General features: G+C 40.7%; 2 protein-coding genes across 2 annotated transcripts in view; one reads left to right on the top strand and one right to left on the bottom strand.

The window, feature by feature from the left end:
• pde3b (phosphodiesterase 3B) overlaps positions 1–11,028 on the top strand; it is a 33,350-nt gene extending 22,322 nt beyond the window's left edge. Inside the window, exons 3-16 of the mRNA XM_085908577.1 lie at positions 218–466; positions 1,110–1,255; positions 1,725–1,825; positions 3,051–3,282; positions 3,367–3,458; positions 4,062–4,210; positions 4,282–4,416; positions 4,692–4,803; positions 5,042–5,155; positions 5,358–5,557; positions 6,734–6,937; positions 7,068–7,229; positions 7,770–8,049; positions 8,818–11,028. Of these exons, the coding sequence (XP_085764703.1) occupies positions 218–466; positions 1,110–1,255; positions 1,725–1,825; positions 3,051–3,282; positions 3,367–3,458; positions 4,062–4,210; positions 4,282–4,416; positions 4,692–4,803; positions 5,042–5,155; positions 5,358–5,557; positions 6,734–6,937; positions 7,068–7,229; positions 7,770–8,049; positions 8,818–9,026 (2,385 nt within the window). The 3' untranslated portion in view covers positions 9,027–11,028. The remainder of the gene's footprint in view (positions 1–217; positions 467–1,109; positions 1,256–1,724; positions 1,826–3,050; positions 3,283–3,366; positions 3,459–4,061; positions 4,211–4,281; positions 4,417–4,691; positions 4,804–5,041; positions 5,156–5,357; positions 5,558–6,733; positions 6,938–7,067; positions 7,230–7,769; positions 8,050–8,817) is intronic.
• A 2,973-nt stretch (positions 11,029–14,001) lies between these two features.
• Positions 14,002–19,771, bottom strand: cyp2r1 (cytochrome P450, family 2, subfamily R, polypeptide 1). The gene is made up of 5 exons (XM_085908579.1): positions 19,081–19,771; positions 17,753–17,894; positions 16,790–17,422; positions 15,565–15,894; positions 14,002–15,053 (listed from the first exon to the last, which is right to left on the bottom strand). Exons 1-5 carry the CDS (start codon positions 19,315–19,317, stop codon positions 14,851–14,853), a joined length of 1,545 nt encoding a protein of 514 aa, XP_085764705.1. The 5' UTR covers positions 19,318–19,771; the 3' UTR covers positions 14,002–14,850.

Below are 19,771 nucleotides of genomic sequence, written 5' to 3'. Positions count from 1 at the left end.
TTTGTAATGTTAAGACTTTACTTTCTAAATGATTCCCATGAGAGTACATTGTTTTCAAATTAGGCATTTGTGTACAATGATCAGTCAAGGTGTAGTGATGGTCACATGCATATTGCACTGTGGGACTTGAACCGTGTTAGCTTTTCTTCCAAACATGTATGCGTTGTCATAAATCTCTGGCGATGCCTTGACTCTCCTCCCCCTTAATGATTGTCAGGGCGCGGTGAGCGGCAATGGCGTTGACCTGTCAGTCATCAACGAGGCCAGGAACCTGGTGTCAGAACTGTTGATGGATTCGTCCTTGTCGCCCCACGCTGTCTCAACCCTGCATAGTGTCTCCAGCCTCATGGGGACCTTCTCAGGGTCGTGTCGCCCCCGGGTCAACCCTTTCACCCCTTTCCCTGGCTTTTACCCCTGTGACGAGGTTGATGACTCAGTAGAGAGGAGTGAACGCAAAACCATTAAGGTGGGTATACGCATTAGAAAAATTTATCCGCAAAACGGCTAAAATTACTTTCAGTTGAGCGCACATCTAAGCCGTGGCAGAACAATTCCAAATACTTTATTTTTATTTTGACAAAATCATTTCCTGGATTTCCCCCCTAGGCCCCAGTTCAGGTCAACTGTTTAACCCAAAAAATCACACAACATTTATTTTTCCCGATCTTGCTAATGCAAGATTTTATTTATTTATTTTTTATTTAGTTTTTGCATAGTCCTCCTGCAGGTAAATATATAATACAGTATAACCTAACCTACGGGTTTGAAAACATTGTATACCAAGTGCCACCTGAAAATAAGACTTAGCAAGTCGCGCCATCATGACCAACATTAGAATACAGTAGCTCAGTAGATCTAAATGTTCTTCAAAAATGAGTTTTTATCCTTAAAAGTATATTTCAATATATTTCATTTTAAGCGCTGTTTGCCAAGTCACATTCCTTTGTGTCTGCTTGATGCATTTGGCAAATAAAAGTTCTGATCAATATTATTGTGACCTTCTGTCACAGTACGCAGTTTGAACTTAAGCACTGCTCCTAAACATGAGAAAGTTTTATAGGTGCATTAATATAATATGTAAATATACGAAACATAATTTACTCTTACAGGGTTTGAACAGCAGAAACAGCCTCCCTACTCCTCAGCCCAGGCGGAGTTCTACCTCCTCTTCAGTGCTGCCTCCTCTCGACACACATTCGTCACGGTGGGAACGTAACACCGGCAAGAGATCCCACCCTGACCTTAACTTGATTAGGTATCAACACTTTGCTCTTGTCACACTGCCAGTCATATTTCTGCATACCCAAACAAAACTCTTTTGTAGCTCCCTTCACTTTCTCTAAATTCCTTACAATTGAACAAATGTGGGATGTAAATTTGTATTGAATCCTTTGTGGTGTCACTTGCCATACATAAGAAGCTATACCAGTGTAAACACACCAAAAAAGTATATTATTTTAATTATTTGGAAACTGTCTGACGAGACATCCCTTAGCAGGGAAGTGCTTAAACATTCTGCACAGTGGATTTAGTTGTGGCCTTAAGTTGTCTGTGAAGACCTATAAGGTAAGTGAAAATAACATGAAGTCATACAACTGTAGTAACTATCTTCCTCCACAAGATGCCAGTATTGCACTTCTCCATCTTAATAGCTATACCGTAATTGTGCTGAAGTGAAAGAATGAATGACAGTTCACTATATGTGTTTATTTTGTTGTTTCCAGCTCAGGGCTGTCAAATGGGCCAAACGCAAACCTGCTCACCATTCCCAAGCAGAGGTCTTCTTCTGTCACCCTTACCTACCACGCAGGGTCCAGGAGAGCAGGTGGGATCCAGTTACACAAAATGAAACATACTTCGAGTTATAGGTTAGACTGTGCACCAGGTGCATTCAAAGACTGCCTACACAAAGCGTCAGCAACTCCTATGCAGACGTAGCAGCCAGCATCACTTAAATAAACAGACACCAATGTCCCACCTGATGGCGCCAAAGTAATACGTTAGTCGTTTTTGCCTGAGCTCAAAGACACCTCATAGCAAAGACTTTGAGCTAATAATGGCACTAGGTTTCCAAGTATATTCTTGTTCTCTTTTAACATATTTTATATTAGAATTTCTTCATTTAATTCCTTACTTGCCACAGGGACTGCAGATGTGAATTACCATATTTTCTGCACTATAAGGTGCACTGGATTATAAGGCGCTCATCCATTGAATTTTTTAATTTAGAAATTATTGCACCAGATTAAAAAGTGCATAGAATAGAACCGGCTGCATCAAACTGGGGTTGACTAGGGTTGCGGTATACATCCACTAGAATCTAGTGGATGTATACCGCATCTAGTGACTAGATGGTACTGTGCTAAAGGGAATGTCAACTCAGTCAATGAGGTAAAGTCCAGCTCCCTTTCCGTATGAAAGTGATACGGTTTGGCTTCTTTACTTGGTCCAGCAACCCCACTCATTTTTACTGATCATAGATTTTCTTTAGTTTAAAAGTACAAAGCGAGTGCGTGCGTTGATGCTTAATGTGCGTATTAGCTTTGAAGCCGGGCTTGCTTCGGTGAGGGGGCGAGGCGGTTCACTGTGACTGCCTCCCAATAGGCTTACATGTATGTCAATCAAGCGATTCTAGCCTATAGAAAAAAGAATGTTTTTTTGTTTTGTTTATAATGTCATGCGATCGACCAGTAGTAGCTTACTTCAGTGATGCCCCTGACCACTGTTGCCATATTGCTGAAAGCGATGCGCCCTTGTAATTTACTAGTCATACTAAAACGTACTGAAAACATTTTGGCAGAGCGCTGTGTAGAACCAGTATGGATCGACAAATTCATCAATTGATCCATATATAAGGTGCTCTGCATTATAAGGCGCACTGTGGTTTTTTGAGTAAGTGCGCCTTATGGTGCGGAAAATACGGTAGCGTTTAAGATATACTCTGGTGCAGAGCATCTTTTGTCTCCAATCAAATATTTTCTCTATGCAGTCCCTGACAAACACACTCAACTTGTTTTGACTAATAAACCCTTTTGTCTTGCCCTCATCAGGGACCTCTCCTAGTCTGAGTCCCGTCACTTCTCCCAGCCACAGTCCTTCGTTTGTAAACACAGGTTCAACATCCTCCCTGGTCACACGGTCGCCTGTGGAGTTCCCAGACACAGCGGACTTCCTGACAAAGCCAAGTGTCAACCTGAACCTGCACAAGCCTTTGGGCTATTCGCTCAGTTCATGTGACTTCCAGCAGGCATTCCGCAGCTCCACTTTGCCTGTTTGCAATAGGTAAAAAAAATATACTAGAAACTTCCTGCTCATAATTGTTTAATTATATATAGTCATGCATGAGACTTGACTTGTCCACACCAGCTGCGGGCGTCAGATGTCAAAGGGAGTTTCCAGTAGCGATTCGGGGGAGCTTCATCAGCCCCTTCTCAGTGAGTCCCAACACAGGCGCTCAGGTATATAAAATTACATCTGATAATAGACTGATGTCTATATGTGTATGTGTAGATATCTCAGGAATAGGCAACTTAAATGATGATGATGATCTTCAGCGCGACTAGAGAAGCCTCAAGAACCATGCAGTTTCTAATGTATTTTTTCTTTAAACCAACGTATGGAACTAATTTATTATATTTATGGTAACACATTTCTCAACTCATATATAAAAGCTTCTGCTTTCAATTAAGTTTTTCACATTTTCTGCATTTTCTCAATGTTAATATTAATTTTATTATGTTTGTTCTGCATGTAATTCCAAATCTGGCCTTTTTATTTTTAATTAGCCCTACTTTTGTTGTAGTCTTGTACAGTATAACATTCTGTGCAAGCACAACTAATCAATTTCTGCCTCCTGGTGGTAAATAGTGATATTACAACTTAAAACTACGCAGTGGACGCTTCCTCCTCAAGGATAAAGGAATATTGAAATAAACTGCGATTAGATGAATTCCAGAGTGTGTGTGCATATGTGTGTGTTTGTGTCTGTGTCAAAGCTTTGTATCAAAAAGCGATTGAAGAATGAATTGTAGATTTTTTTTTCTTTTTGTGGGACCTTGCAGGCGAAGGGCCAGAGTTCCTAGGGGAGCCTTTAATCAGGGAGGAGAGCATGGAAGCAGACCTACCTGGAGAAACTGAGAGCACAGTGAAGCAACGGGAAGCTGAGGAGGAACATAGCCCCAGCACAGAGAAGCAGACTCAGGAATTGGGGGTCAGTAAGATGACAGCAAGCATAACAATCTCCACAATGAAATACAATAATGGTTTATTGGTCCACTCCAGAGTGATCAGGAGTTTCGACTAGACCCGATGCTTGAAGACCACGAGGCCCTCATGGAGAAGATGAATACCTGGAATTTCCAGATTTTTGACCTGGTGGACAAAACGGGAGGAAAGACAGGAAGAATACTCAGCTATGTTAGTACTCTGATACAAAAATGTTCTCATGTGTGTTTTTGTTGTACCCTTCGGCTGTGGTCAGTGGTGGTCCCCCTTCCCGATAAATATATTGAAATTGTTTGTTTCCATCAGCACATCTGTTCAGTCATTTGTTAATGCTTGGCTGATTTGTAGCTGAAACCAACACATTGACAAACAAAGCAGATTTTAATGTTCATGCATTGCATGTGCAAGCAATTGACGGATGGTGGCGTTGATGTTTGTTTCAGTAAAGATTGTCTGTATTTCCCCAGGTGACTTACACCCTTTTCCAGGATACGTGTCTGTTTGAAATATTCAAGATCCCTGTGAGAGAGTTCATGACATACTTCTTTGCCCTGGAAAATGGCTACAGGGACATTCCCTGTGAGTGTTCACACTGTGCTAGGCCTCCAGAAAATTTCAAGATTCATGTTAACTGTTTGTTCTCGTGTCATCAGAATGTGCTCACACTGCGCTAGGCCTCCAGAAAATTTCAAGATTCATGTTAACTGTTTGTTCTTGTGTCATCAGAATGTGCTCATGTCTTGTAGCCCATTGTGTTGCAAAGTTGCACGCGTAGCCAAATGCCGTCAATTTACAGCATTGGATTAAATGCCCGCAGATCATAACCGGGTCCATGCTACTGATGTGCTCCACGCTGTCTGGTACCTGACCACTCGACCAATCCCCGGGTTCCAGCAGATCCATAGTGAGCATGTGACCGGAAGTGACACAGGTGAATTTAAACTGAATTCCCCGTAGCAAATACCGGTACTATGAAAGAAGCTTTGAGTAATCTGACGGGCACGATCTGGCCGATCTCTGCATTGTCTGCATTTAGAATTACGTTTTTTTAATTGGAAATAACGTTTTAACGTGTCTTAAATGTTTCTAATCCATTTTACGGCTTTAACAAATCTATAAACACTGTGTTCCAGACTCAGACAGTGGGATCTCTCCTGGCAGGATATCCTACGCCTCGTCCAAGTCTTCGACCATATCAGATGATAGCTACGGCTGCCTGGCTTGGAACATCCCAGCTCTGGAGCTCATGGCCCTATATGTAGCAGCTGCAATGCACGACTATGATCATCCTGGTCGCACTAATGCCTTTTTAGTTGCCACTAATGCTCCTCAGGTAAACCGATTGGGCTGGTTCAACTTTACATGTCTTTAGAAAAGTTAAGGTTACATACATACATTTGAATGGCTCATTGAAGCTATGGTTTGTTTTATTGTTCAATTCATCCTCCCATAATCCTGTACAGCCAAATATAAATAGCTACCTGAATAAGTAACTATTGGAGGGGGTCCTCTTGGAATCATTTTGTTGGTGTCATTTCTGATTGTTGAAGATCAAAATCATATCAAAAAATTGTTTCGGTGGTGTCATTTCTGATTACTGAAGATCAAAATCATATCAAAAAATACTCTGTAGAATAACATTTTAATCCCCACTGATGCAGCCCCCCTACCAAAACAAAACCCAAACCCTTGAGCCAACTCGCGCACCGCACCTTACACCACACGGCATTGACTGGTTGCATAATCTGCCTCTCCTGTTTTGAATCAATGTAATTATTCACTGGAACTACACTGTTTCTCGCATCAGGTGTTGGGCGTCCTAAAGAAACCTCACAGCGATGCTTACGTTTGCATTTTAACCATACAGTCGTTATTAATTTGACATGCTTTTTCTTTACGCACCTCTGACTCAAAGTCAAGCTATTTTGTGTTGTCGTAAAGATGCTGTTACTTTCTCCTTGCTTCTCGAACAACTTGGCACTAAATCTCTACTGACTCTACTGTCAGGAAGATCACACAGAAAACCACATGTAAAAAAGTAGAACATGGGTTAAAGAAGCAACCAGTGCCGATTAACCTAATAAAAAGATCTTCATTTAAAATGGACTGAAGGCATTGTCAATGAGTTTTATGTCCCTTTAATTGTGAAATATGTTACTCAAAGGACACTCCATTGTTATGAGATAGAGTCCACATGTTCAGTGTCTGTCTAACACTTGGATGTAAAACTTGATGAGGTCAGCTAGTATGCCCCTGTTCAAATAGAAAAGTGGGTTAAGAGCAAAGAGAGGGAACCCTGAACCTATTGATCACTGATGATTTTGACAAACATGTCTGGCAAAAGATCATCGGTGCTGGAAAGTGCCTATCGAAATTTCTTGCTTCAGTAACACACCGGTTGCAATGCAACGCATTTTATCTTGTTTTGTTAAAGTAACTCTGTTTAACCCTAAATAAATTACAAATGTTCTGGTCTCACCTCTGGCTTTTCCCCTCATGTACAATGCAGGCGGTGTTGTACAACGATCGCTCCGTGCTGGAGAATCACCACGCTGCGTCCGCCTGGAACCTGTACCTATCCCGACCAGAGTTTAACTTCTTGGTCAATCTCGATCATGTGGAATTCAAGCGCTTTCGCTTTCTAGTCATTGAGGCTATTCTAGCCACAGACCTCAAGAAGCACTTTGACTTCCTAGCTGAGTTCAATTCCAAGGTCATTACCTGATAAAAATTGCTAATTTAATTTATATTTATTTAATTGAGTTTCCCTAATTGAACCATTAAGAATGTTACGGATAGATGATGCAAATAGCTTTAATGTGGCCTGTCTGTTTGATTTCAAGGTCAATGATGTGAACAGTCCAGGAATTGACTGGACCAATGAGAATGACAGATTGCTAGTGTGCCAAGTGTGTATCAAGCTGGCAGACATCAACGGACCGGCCAAAGTCCGCGATCTTCATTTGAAATGGACTGAAGGCATTGTCAATGAGTTTTATGAGCAGGTAATACAGTCTGCATGCTTTCCTGTTAACCCAGCATCTTTGAGCTACATGGTCCGAGTCATGGAAAAAAAAAAAAAAAAAAAAAAATATATATATATATATATACACACACACACACACACACACACACACACACACACACACACACACACACACACACACTCACTCACCTGTAACAAAGTGCTGTCAATGGGATAAAAATATAAGCCTGTTACAAACTAATCTTTTCGGAATCGATTATCCTATTGTTTATTCCATTGGAACTCCTCAAACTCATTCATTGCCAACCAATTTCAGACCCTCCCGACCACTTGAACAACAGCAAAAGAATGTGTACATAAATACCATCCTTGTATCGAATGTCTGGATTCTTAAAAGCCAAAAATATGTCATTGGCAGTAAATGAGTTTTGATCATATCATTAAAACGTCTCATTGTTTTGGTCTAAATTGAATGTTAAGCATTTAAAGTGCATCTCTCTCAGTGTATTTGAAGTATGAAAACCCGTCACTAGCTGTACTTTTCTCTTTTTACTTGCAGGGCGATGAAGAAGCAGGCCTGGGCTTGCCCATTAGCCCCTTCATGGACCGCGCTTCCCCACAGTTGGCAAAGCTGCAGGAGTCCTTCATCACACATATTGTTGGCCCGCTGTGTAACTCCTACGATGCTGCAGGTTTACTTCCTGGCCAGTGGGTGAATGGCGACGGATCAGATGACGAGGACGACGAGGGTCGTGTGGACTCAGACACTGACGACGATGACAATGATGAAGATGATGAAGAGGAGGACATGGATGAGCTTGAGGAGGATCCACAACCAAGTGAGTCAGCTGTAAAGCCAACCGTTCATTTTCTCCTGCCTATTTTGTTCAGGAGCTGGAGCCTATCCTAGTTGACGTTGGATGCAGGCCAGGTTATACACTGGACTGGTCACCAATCAGTCACAAGGCACATAGACAAACAACCATTCATGCTCCCATTCTCATGATTGTCTTTATCCAATTATGAACAACACATTTGTTCCAAATGTATTGATAGCATAATACGTTTTTAATCACGATGTCAGTCTTGATCAAAATAATTGTCATTATTATTTCCACAATCGACCATTTCTAGTTTTACCATCTCCCCACCAATAAATGTCTACATGACTTGGACCTTTGTAAGATTCCCTCATGACCCTTCAAAGACAGAGGTGCATGTATTAGCAGGAACTTGTGCAAATGTGGTAGTTGTCAGGACAGTTTCAACCTTCCTCTCGAACACTGTTACCACTGTCTTGTAACAAATTATCACATTTATAGCATGTACAGTTACACGGTTTAAACATTTCCGACATTAACACTACTCTCCTTGATTAAAAAACATTCCGGTAAATATAAAAGCCATTTTAGTAGACACAAATTAAAACCTTTGACCCAAAACAGCGTTAGTGCACCTAAACTGTGCAAAAGATTGACATTTATTAAATAATTTTTCAGACTTTTGAGAAAATGTATCAAATTTCACGGCGAAAGAATGATATTCAAGGTATTGCTGTAAAATGTCAAAGCAGGTCAAATTGGTTTCTTTTCTTGCTTCTTCTGCAGAAAGGAGGAAAAGGCACCGCCAGTTATTCTGCAGCATCATGCAGCACCTTACCGAGAACCACAAAGTGTGGAAGAAAGTCATTGACGAAGAGGAAAAGAGCAAAGACGAGCAGCAGCAGCCTGACAGCCTGCCGGCCAGCATGCCCACATTACCTTCAGAGGAGATTCAGGTCATCCAGGAGGAGGAGGAAGGGGAGGAGCGTCAGTAGCACCACAGCAACACGTGGAGAAACGGGCGGGAAGAAATTGTCCTACACCCAAATAGCCTTTCACACACATACACACTGACATGCACATTATGACATTTTTCACTCACACACACACGCGCGCACGCGCGCTCAACACTGTGCAGTCAATTCTGGAGAAACAAAACAAAAAAAGGCCTTACCACTGTGAGCGGATCCTCGCTGCAACAGTGGGAGTCCAGCTCCTATGCACTTCCCCCCCCCCCCACTCCCCGTGGAGAGTACCAGAGTGGCGCAAAGAAGACGCACCACATGTGAGGTTTGTCGCAGTTGTGGAAGAAGAGCGTCAGACTCCTGAGATGACCTTGGATAACCTTGGCTGCGACAATGTCTTGAAAGCATAGCGCTTAAACCTCCCTTAGATACAAATCATATTGTGACTATTAAAACAAAAAGAACAGAGATTGAGGATGAACCAAGCAAGCAACGTGGAGACGCATTGATGCCCTTTACCAAAGTAAACTGCTCATATGTAAAAAGATGACAGACGAGACCGAGACACGCACGCACGCACACGTACATATGTGAGGTGTTTTCACAAAATGTCGCACCAACTCAAAAGGCTGCAAACTGTGATTTTTCATCAGATGATTAAATTTCAATGTATTTCTCATTTTCATATGTTTTGAAGATAATATGAATCCTGGAGGATCGAAAATTTACTTCTAAATACACTATTTAAAAAAAAAAAAAAGAATCTTTTTTTTTCCTCCAGGGGCCTTTCTGGTAGCTACACCCCCAATTTTTTTCTACTGGGAATATTTAATGAGCTGCCATGCATATATAGTCCCTAAAATGCATGTCACAGAAAGATTAAAGTTTTTGACAAGAATCCCAGAATTTTGTTCTTTCCATACATAATATGACCAGGTTACTATGTCAAAATACATGGTTACCAAGGAAGACTCAAAAGCCTGTTTTTTTTTTTTTTTTTGTCAAAACACATCATATATTGTGCACACACACACATATACATGACAAACATACAGTATATCAGATGTGCCTGTCTGAACCTTTACCGAATCCATGTTGGCCCAGAGCCTTGGCTTGTGTAGTTTTCTTTCCTTGCTGGTGACACGAAAACACTGTATGACACTCAGTCACAGAGACATTATATGAACTGTTGACTGATGTTTCGCATTATTATATCTGCATCATTTTGGATGCCGTTACTCATGTGTGCCACCCCCTTTTGTTGTTTCCTTGGCTTACAATGTGTTTTTGAATGTGTGATTATCTTTTGGAAAGAATGTGATAGACTATTTGGAGAAAGCACGTTTTTAATTATTTTTTTAGTTTGTGATTTGTATGTATGCTTTTGTGCATTCATTAATGTTCTCTGGTGTTGCATTCAGGTCAGGAATGCCGTCTCAATGAATGGATTTCTAATTTCCTGTTTATTAGTTGTTATTTGTTATAAAGGTTACTCAGGATTCATGCATAGCTGTATGATTACTTTGCAGGAATTAATTCCATTAAGATTGAATAGACTCGAACACCATACCATACACCTGGGCAAGTGAAGGAGTTGAGTGAACTATTTGACTGCAAATTGAAGCAATTGAGATCCTCTGGGATGTGAGAGCGGATGTCTCTAGTCCATTCATTGCTTAATATTACGGAGAAAAATCATTGGCCTGGTGCCTTTTTCTCAGCCAACCCAAAAACATATTTCTTCTACGTTGGTGTCTTGAGATGCGAGTTTAATTGAGATAATTCTTCTCCATTGAAAAGAATGGAAATCCCATTAATCCGTTCCGGCCGGCCTTCAAAAGACATGCAATGTTTGTAATGTGTTGTTTTTCATATAAGGAAAGTTTTCCATTGTATGTTTGCATCGAAGTTGGTCTTTAGGCAGTGTTTAGGTTGTTTTAGAGGTAACACATAATTCTTATTGTTTGATGTTTAGCTTGATGGTGAACAACTGGGAGTGGCATTAAACAGCTTGAAGCCTCCTGTAGAAGAATTGTTCACTTTTTGCTCGACTGCTCTTATTGTGAAGTGAGCTAAGGTGAGTCACCTGCCGCCATGCGGTGCTTGCGTAGCATGTTTGGGCTTGTAAGTCAAACCAAAACATCAAAATAAAAACAAAACGTCATTCCTCATTTTGTCTCAAACAACCCAGGAGTCAGGTCACTCGGATCTCATGGCACCAATGTATTTAACTTTTTCTTCTAGAGGCCAGTGTAAAGAAGGGACCAGGTGTTTTTTTTTTTTTTTTTCCATCCATCTCGGCATTCCATTTTATGAAAGGGAAGGAAAAATGGTTGCCTTTTTGTCATTCATAATCTGCAGAAAGTCCAATTGCGATTTAACATTTATAAAGAGAAAAAAATCACAGGTGTGCTCATTTTAACACCAGACAAGTGTTCAGCCACTGTACAAAAAGCATATGTGCATAAATATATATTTTTTGAATAATCAATTGAATGCATCAGTTTTCTACATGCTCACTTGTGATATACATTAGGATTCTGTTCTTGTTTTTGGTGTGGCTATTTGGTATCTTTTTCTTCTTCTCTTTTCAATTGTCTTCAATCTCTTTGCTTTCTTTCAATCTCATCATCTCTCCTTCACTAGTGCCAAACTCGACCTACTTTTCGGTCGGCCGCGACATTAGCGTTCCAGTATTGTCAAAGGAGCAACGAAAGTAGCAGACTGGACTCAGGTCAGAGCCATACCCATACTTTCCTACGGAGTCCTCCAGGACCAGAAGCTATGATTCTGTCGAGTTGATTTCTGAGTGTTGTCGGCTTTTCTCAGTATTCCAAACCACCATGTCCTCTAATGATTGTGCCATAAAAAAAAAAAAAACATAGAAGTTATCCATGTGCGGCATTCGTATACGTACCTCTTCTTACCCAATGCAACCATTCACCCTCACCTGCACTGTGGGAGCAATTGATTTTTGTTATTTATAGCTGTCATAAAACACCATCCCTCAAGTATTCACGGTTCTTGTTGATTTTTCTGAGTGTGTGTGGGTGACAACTTTAGGAATTTGGTAGTAAATCAATGGAAAAAGTCCACTGTTTCTCTTACAACTGCATTCTTTTCAGGCCGCAGAGTGTCTCACAAAAGCGAGTACACCTCTCACATTAGTGAGATTATTTTATCTTTTCACGGTACAACACTGAAGATATTACACTTTGCCACAATGTGAAGTAACATGCAATATTTTGGCCGGAAAACATAGTTTGAGAACCTCATGGTGTAACGGTAGCACTGCTGACTCCAGAAAATATAATTTGCCATAATAATGGAGTTGACACAATTTTGATTGGTTAAATGTAATTCAATAGGAAGCAATAATAGGCAAATCAATCAGCTCTGAGTGTCGCCAAGGAAAGCAGTTGTACTAGTAAGACAAATTAAATTAGTGCACTAGTACAGTGTTTGTCAACCTTTTTCTTTCATTCACGGCACACACCTTTTTATTGGAAAAAATCTCAAGGCACACCAACATAAATCTGTTAAAACATATCCACCTATATTAACAATATAGTCGTTCTTATTAAAGGGTCTTGAATAGGAATCAACTCAAAAATGTATTTTATCATCTTTTATATTTCTTCTTTCAATTAAAAAGTGCATTAAACTGCAATAATATTTGGTAAAGATTTCATTGTTACAATATAAAAAGTTGCATGTACAAAATGTCAATCTCAGTATATTTTACTCAGTGTGAAACCTGGGCATGTTTGGATGAACACAGAGCTGATATTCTGGTTAATTTGTTTAAAAAATATATTTTTAGACCAATTAGGTGAAATTGGATCATTTTCCACGGCACACCTGACAATCACCCGCGGCACCCGCAGCATAGAGGTTGACAAACACTGCACTAGTAGAACTCTGACGGTGACGTTTCTCAGAACTAGTAGGACTACTTGTTAGCAGGCCAACTACATACTACTAGTGAGGCAAACCTATTAGTTGACAAGCATGCTCTTTGTGAAATTTTAGTTCACAACTATTACTACACAGTTGTCCACTCGTGCACAGTTTTGCCTCACTAGTAGCATGTACTGTAGGTCTTCAAATAATATGTCAAAGTTGTCCTACAAGTGAAGAAAAAGAGCAGACTATTACATAATCTTAAGATAAAGGTTGCAATAGCTTTCCAAAAAAGCCATTGGAGCATTTTTAAGTCCTTGACATCCATCAAAGCCATTGGAGCATTTTTAAGTCCTTGACATCCATCTTAACATACATGTACAGTTTTGGTACTTTTTCCTTACTAGTAAAACAATTCAGTCCACCAGTAGAATAGAAAATACTTTCTGCACTCTTGTAGGACAACTTTGGTATAGTAGAAGTACAACTTCATGTTACTAGTGCGGCAAAACTACTTGTGTAAGTGTGTCGAGGGTCCAGGAGACTACTTTTGTGTGACAAATGGTATGTCATTTTTTAATCAGATTTAATTATTACTCAACAAAATAATTGAGATAAATTGTTTTAGAAGTAATTACCTGCAGCTCTAGTAGAAAGCAAGTTGCGATTTTCTATGTATAGGCTTTGACTGGTGAGCCTGTGTCATTTAATGAGTGTGACCAAAGAACGTTAATTTAAGAAGTTTCTTGTAGCTAAATTTTCAATTTTTTTCCCTTCTTTTATATATAAAGATTTCATGATATTTTGTTTTATTTGAAGTGATAATGTTGGGCAATATCTGAATTTGCACCTTCCTATTGTATCTTTTGACTATATGATGTCCATGCTCTAATTAAAACAAAAATAATAAATCATATATTACTTCCCAGTCACTCAATACTTGATGAGGTTTTTATCATGGACTACCAACTCAACTAATTATTTGGAGGACTAATCTACTTGGATCACAGAAGTGATTTAGAATTTTTTTTTAACTTTCATAAGAGATTGCCAATCATCCATCCAGTCATTCATGACATTTACACTGACACTTGGCAACAATGTGCACTTTTAATGTTTTTTTTTTTGTATTCAAATAAACCAAAACAAACAATTCAAGTCTCAAGTCAACATAGCAATTTTTCTTAACTATGTCGCAGCTCACCGTAATCATTGATTCAAGTATTACAAACGTAATATTACACACTTGTAAAATAGATCTTGTAAAAAAAAAAAAAGTATGCATTTTGTTGTTAAGCAAGTACTTGATGAACACAAAAACACCAGTATTCAAAAAAGATGTAAATGAAGTACTTTGTAAGTACTGATAAGCACCTTAAGGGAAAAAAAAAAGTGATTTCTAGAAATCCACCAGCTTTTGCATCGGCCTTCCAGGAGAAAGCTTTTCTGAAAAGCACTGTACCAGAAGGCAGTGTCAAACTCAGTTCAGATGACGTAAAGCCAACCCATGCCCAGCCTAAGCGTGCAAATGTTCTTGGGAAGTCTCGGTTGTGCCCGCAGCTCCAAATGACGGGAGTCATTTGTCTGACCTGACGCTGCCCTTGTGAAGGAAGGGCTGTGAACCAGCACCAGTGTACTTAGTATCAATCATTGACGTATACCTAACACATTCCCGGCTGGCCGAGGTTCAGAGACATTTCGTGTCCTTCGCTACGCAGAACTCGATCGATAATGTACGTCTGTCTCGAAAGTCTGCATTGCACAGCTTTGTGCTTATTGTGCAAATACGCATATTGCCCAATGACATAGATGATCACGTGTCCACATGTGGGAGTTCCCGAAAGATGCACCACTACAATTCTGGGTGGCTTTCTTAAGCACCTATATTTTGCGGAGTCGATCACTGTATGAAAATCCAATCTAGTTGAACAGGAACTTGAGTGGTTGATGCCTAATTGCGATAAGGAGTGTCTTTATGCTGCCTGCGGATGGCGCAGATGGAGTAAGGCTTGGGTTGCAAGGTCATGCCCAGTTTGGGCGCTACTGTGGGAATGCTTCCTGGCGGGAACTGAAGGTGGAATCTCTGGAGCAAAGTGGTAAAAAAGAGAAACATTTCCATCCTGGCCAGTTGCTCACCAAGACATTGACGCCTCCCTACAAGGATAAAACACTGCATCAGATTGCATAATTTACACTTTAAACGACACAATACAAAGCTTTTAGTTTGTGCAGACGTGAATGGAAATCTTGGGTCCTTGAAATTTTGAATGGGCAGCACAATGTTATTGCTTGGGCAATACACCAGATGCTTTAATCTTAACAATAATCTTCTGCCCATAGAACAGTTTACAGTAAGAAACCAAGAAGACATTCACAAATACCGTGGTTGGCTCAGTGAATGTGATATTTGTATTTTTTTGCAGAGGATAAAGAATATATGCCTGAGTATTGTAATATTCTTTGCTAAAATTGGCTGCTGTTTGTGCTCAAATATCCATTTGGCCTAAAGAAACATTTTTTAATGCTTTTTGCTGTGTGAATGTTGATTTAGTTTGGATATTTTTGTGTTGCATATACTGTAAGTTGAGATGAAAAGGCTCAGCACTGACAAGACTGCTTATTAGAAATTCAATTTGTGACAATTCGATCCAATTAGATGACTCACCCAGCGAGAATGGCAGGAAGGCTTCACGTCTCACAAAGTTACCATTGCTGTCCAGGAACCTCTGTGGTGAGAACACGCCTGGATCCGTCCAATACTTCTCATCAAAGTGCACGGAGTACAGGTTGGTGATCACCATGGTGCCTTTGGGAATGGTGTAGCCATTGACGTGCGCCTCCTGTGACGTGGCGCGGAAAATGCCCAGGGGGACGATGTTGCAGAAACGCAGGATCTCATGCAGGACAGCTTCCACAAAGGGCATCTTCTGTTTGTCCTCTAAAGAGGGCGCTCGCCCGTTTGGTAACACGCTGTCAATCTCCCTGTGCACCCGCTCTGTATGGCACAACACACACATGCGGCACACATTATGTTTGCTGAAAATCAAGCGACAAAGTTAAATGAAAGGGGTTGCGAGATTGTTTTTTTTTTTTGTTACCTAAAAAATCACTGTCTGGAAAAAATAGGCTGGATTTGCACTTGTCTCAACAAGTTTTTTTAATTACAGTTACACTTTGGCTTGCAAATTCAATTGGTTCTTTGATCAACCTTGTAAGTGAATTTATACATATACGGTATAATGCCGTTAACCCCTTCATTCTGTTTCCCGCAAAGAATTTTTCTTTTTATATGTTTTTAATTCATAAAAAAGAGAAAGGAAAGTTGTGTAATTGAGAAGTTCACGTGGAAAAGCACTGTTAGACAGAAAAAGCGCCTCTATGCCTGCTGGCAGCCTGCCTATCACATTGCTTTCAATGTTACGCTTGAAAGTATGTGTGAAACTCTCCAAGAAAGGCGATAACATGAAACTGCTTTTCCGTTTGAACTCTGATATTGATCACCCCCATGACACAAATAGCAGAAAGAGCCGCGGTATATTAATCATGATGCGTAAACTGTTTGATTCTTTATGTTCTATTTTACTATATATGTTATTTTTATATGTTTTTGTGAAGTGCAATATAAAAGAATTTCATTTTCCTTTTTTAGAAAAAACAAAACAATTTTTTAGGCTACACTGGAACGGATGAATGGCATTTCGATTCATTTCAGTGGGTAATCTTGTAGCTCAAGGCACCGCAGTATTAGTGTGGTGCCACCTCGCAGCATCTTTGCAAGGGAACTATGTCGAGGTGAGTTTAGAAGCTTCATTTAGACAAGTATAATCATTTGCCGCCATCTTGTGGCATCTTAAGGCAATTATAAACCTCTTAAATACTTAAGAGCTCACCTTGTATGTTGGGGTATAGGGCCATGTAGAGCATGGCCCAGCGCAGGGTGTTGGTGGTGGTCTCGGTGCCCGCGATGATTAGCTCCCCCACTGAATAGATGAGGTTCTCATAGGAGAACGACGAACCAGGGTTGCCCACATTCTGCTCCAACTCATCCAAGTAGGCGTCGACGTAGTGCCGAGGTATATGTGGCACCCGGCCTTGGGAAAAGCTCTCGATGACCTGTTGTAGGAAGTCGTAGACCTCGGCGGCATTTCGGAAGAGCTTCTGGTGCTTCCCGAAGGGCACATACTCTATCCAAGGGAAGGCGTTGTAGAGGAAGGCCCAGCTGCTCACCGCCAGTTCCACGTTCTCGCTAAAGATTTCGATCATGTGCTGAAAGTTGCTGTCATCGTAGGTGAAGCGCTGGCCGAAGATGATTAGGTTGGTGATGTTGGACACGGCGTTGGTCACTAGGTGTTTGGGATTGAAGGCTTTGCCTTTGTGCTCGTCGATGGCGTCCACGAAGAACATGCACTCCTCCGAGATCTTCCTCTCAAAGAGCCTCTGATTACTTCCGAAGTACCTGAACGAATTGCACGCCAGTTTGCGGTGTTCGATCCAGCTTTTGCCATATTTGCAATTGAGAAGACCTTTGGAAGAACAACCATTCATTGGTTGAATGTTTCATTTTTAGTCATCATTCATTTATTTTGCTATCGAGTAAACATTTGTACAGCACATCCAGTAATGTGGCTAAAAGGTTTTACTAATAGAGCAATACAATTGACCTTAAGATGACTGTAAAACATATTAACTGAGAATTCAACACACCACTGTTCGAATCCAATTAATACATTGCAACACAGTGTTGAGAGTGTAATTGGAAGAGTGCACATTAAATTCTTCTTGAAGCACAAATATCTCCCTGCTGTGACCTGTTGTGAGTTGGTGAACTATAAATAACATCACTCTTTTCTTACCACCCATTTTGGTCATTTTCTTGAAGAGAGGCAAGGATGGCCGGTCAGCAAACACCTCACTCTGATGGTAAAGGCATTCCCTGACACAGTCGTAGCCATTCAGCACCACAGTCAAGATGCCGCCGAGGTCCAGACTGAAAATCTGAGACACACGTGACCAAGTGAGCCTTAGCGAAGTGGGTCGAGGGTTTTTGAAAAGTAGGTCATACTGCAATGAGAAGGACGTCCCAGGCCGGATGATTTATGATCAAAAGTACTCGATTCAGTATCGGTATTAGATTGTTAGTTTTTTAGATGAGCAAAAAATGGTCAAACTTTTTTCTTGTTGTTCTTGTTTTTTAATTTGCGCTGTGAGAGAAAAACTGAGTTAAGAGTGAGATTAAGATACGCTGGTTCTTGGTTGTAGTGAGAAAAAAGGAGAGCTGCGGTCACATATGCATGTTCATCTGGGAAAAACAATCCAAGGTGCAAATATTGTACAAAATGAAAACATGCTGTATGGAGAAGACAGTGACATTGAACTGATGTCAGTCACTCCACCATGGCAATTAAAACAGACAGTATCGCAAATACTAGTACTGTGTATATTTGTGGATTTCTTACACTTAGTTTTAATTTTTTTTTTTAATATAATGTCTAAAATATCAATTTTGTACATTGCTTATCCTGACGAGTTGCAGTTGAGCCAAACATTATCCTTCCTGAGTTTTGGTAAAGACACCCGGGATTGGTCACCAACTAATCCATAGGGACAAACAATCAATCTATCTATCAATCAATCAATCAATCAATCAATCAATCAATCAATCAATCAATCAATCAATCAATCAATCAATCAATCAATCAATCAATCAATCAATCAATCAATCACACAGGCAATTTTGCAAGAGGTAGCATGAGGACCCCAAGGAACCCCAAACAAGAACATGCAAGCATGCAGATTCAAACCCTGATCTCAGCACATGGAGCCAGATGTACTACCCACTTGTGCACTGTATCATCATATTAAAAACATGTAACATGTTTTGTGGAGGCTAAAGCAAAGTAACAGCTTTTCAATCAATTGCAGACGGGAAGCATTGATTTAAGGTAGGAGCAAGCTCACAGTACAATTAAAACTCGTAAGCCAAAGCACAACTGTTCTGAATTGAAAGGTCCAGAAAACGCCTGCATGAACTGGAATGACTTCAGATCCCCTTTCTAAAAACTAAATGGAAGGTAAAAGTTGCACTTTTTTTGTTGCAATTTGCAAGAGGCGTGCAAAGATTCTTGGTTGCATGGTTTCGTAACGCCGCGTGCATCGTTATGCAGTGAGACAATGACCGTACCTGTCCGTGAACTTCACTCTGTTTCTTGAGGAAAACGTGCGGCTCGGTGACCAGAGACATAATGTTCCCTATGACAGGGATGGGGGAAGGCCCGGGGGGGAATCCCGGGGGTCTCCTCTGCTTGATGAGCTGACGGAGGAGCAGCGCGGCGAGGAAGGCGAAGCTGACGCCGCACGCCACCAACAGAACCTGCGCGCGGGACATGTGCGCCAGAGACGGCGAGGTAATTGAGACCATATTTGCCCGGCTGAATATGTGCTGTACTCCTGCTCCGTGCGCCGCTCGCCGACCCCGTTGGACTTGGACTGTTCGCCGAGGCTCTGGAGAACAAATGTATCATCTTGCACACTTTCTATCCCCCGCCTTCTGGGCGAAGATTGGCCAGAAAGTCACCCGTGGTCGCCGAACTTTGCTCCGCTCCTGCTCCTGCTCAATGATAACCATCTTTTTTTTTTTTTTTTTTTGTAACTTTTTTTTTTCTCGGGTTGAATGGACTCACGTTGCTATCCCAAGTTAAGTTATGAAGATAGATAGATAGATAGATAGATAGATAGATAGATAGATAGATAGATAGATAGATAGATAGATAGATAGATAGATAGATAGATAGATAGATAGATAGATAGATAGACAGACAGACAGACAGACAGACAGACAGACAGACAGACAGACAGACAGACAGACAGACAGA

Source organism: Syngnathus leptorhynchus, chromosome 3 (genome assembly GCF_054491065.1).
Source record: "Syngnathus leptorhynchus isolate UIUO chromosome 3, UIUO_Slep, whole genome shotgun sequence".
Classification (NCBI taxonomy): Eukaryota; Metazoa; Chordata; class Actinopteri; order Syngnathiformes; family Syngnathidae; genus Syngnathus; species Syngnathus leptorhynchus.
Note: the sequence above shows the minus strand (reverse complement) of the source record. Positions and strands in the feature narration are given on the sequence as shown.

What these genes read in the sequence shown, in the direction of transcription:
- cyp2r1 (XM_085908579.1), bottom strand. Translation starts at nt 19,317, where the DNA reads ATGGTCTCAATTACCTCGCCGTCTCTGGCGCACATGTCCCGCGCGCAG. An exon ending in AGAGTGAAGTTCACGGACAG is followed by an intron (nt 17,895 to 19,080) that starts GTACGGTCATTG and finishes CGTGTGTCTCAG; the next exon opens with ATTTTCAGTCTGGACCTCGG. An exon ending in GAAAATGACCAAAATGGGTG is followed by an intron (nt 17,423 to 17,752) that starts GTAAGAAAAGAG and finishes GTTCTTCCAAAG; the next exon opens with GTCTTCTCAATTGCAAATAT.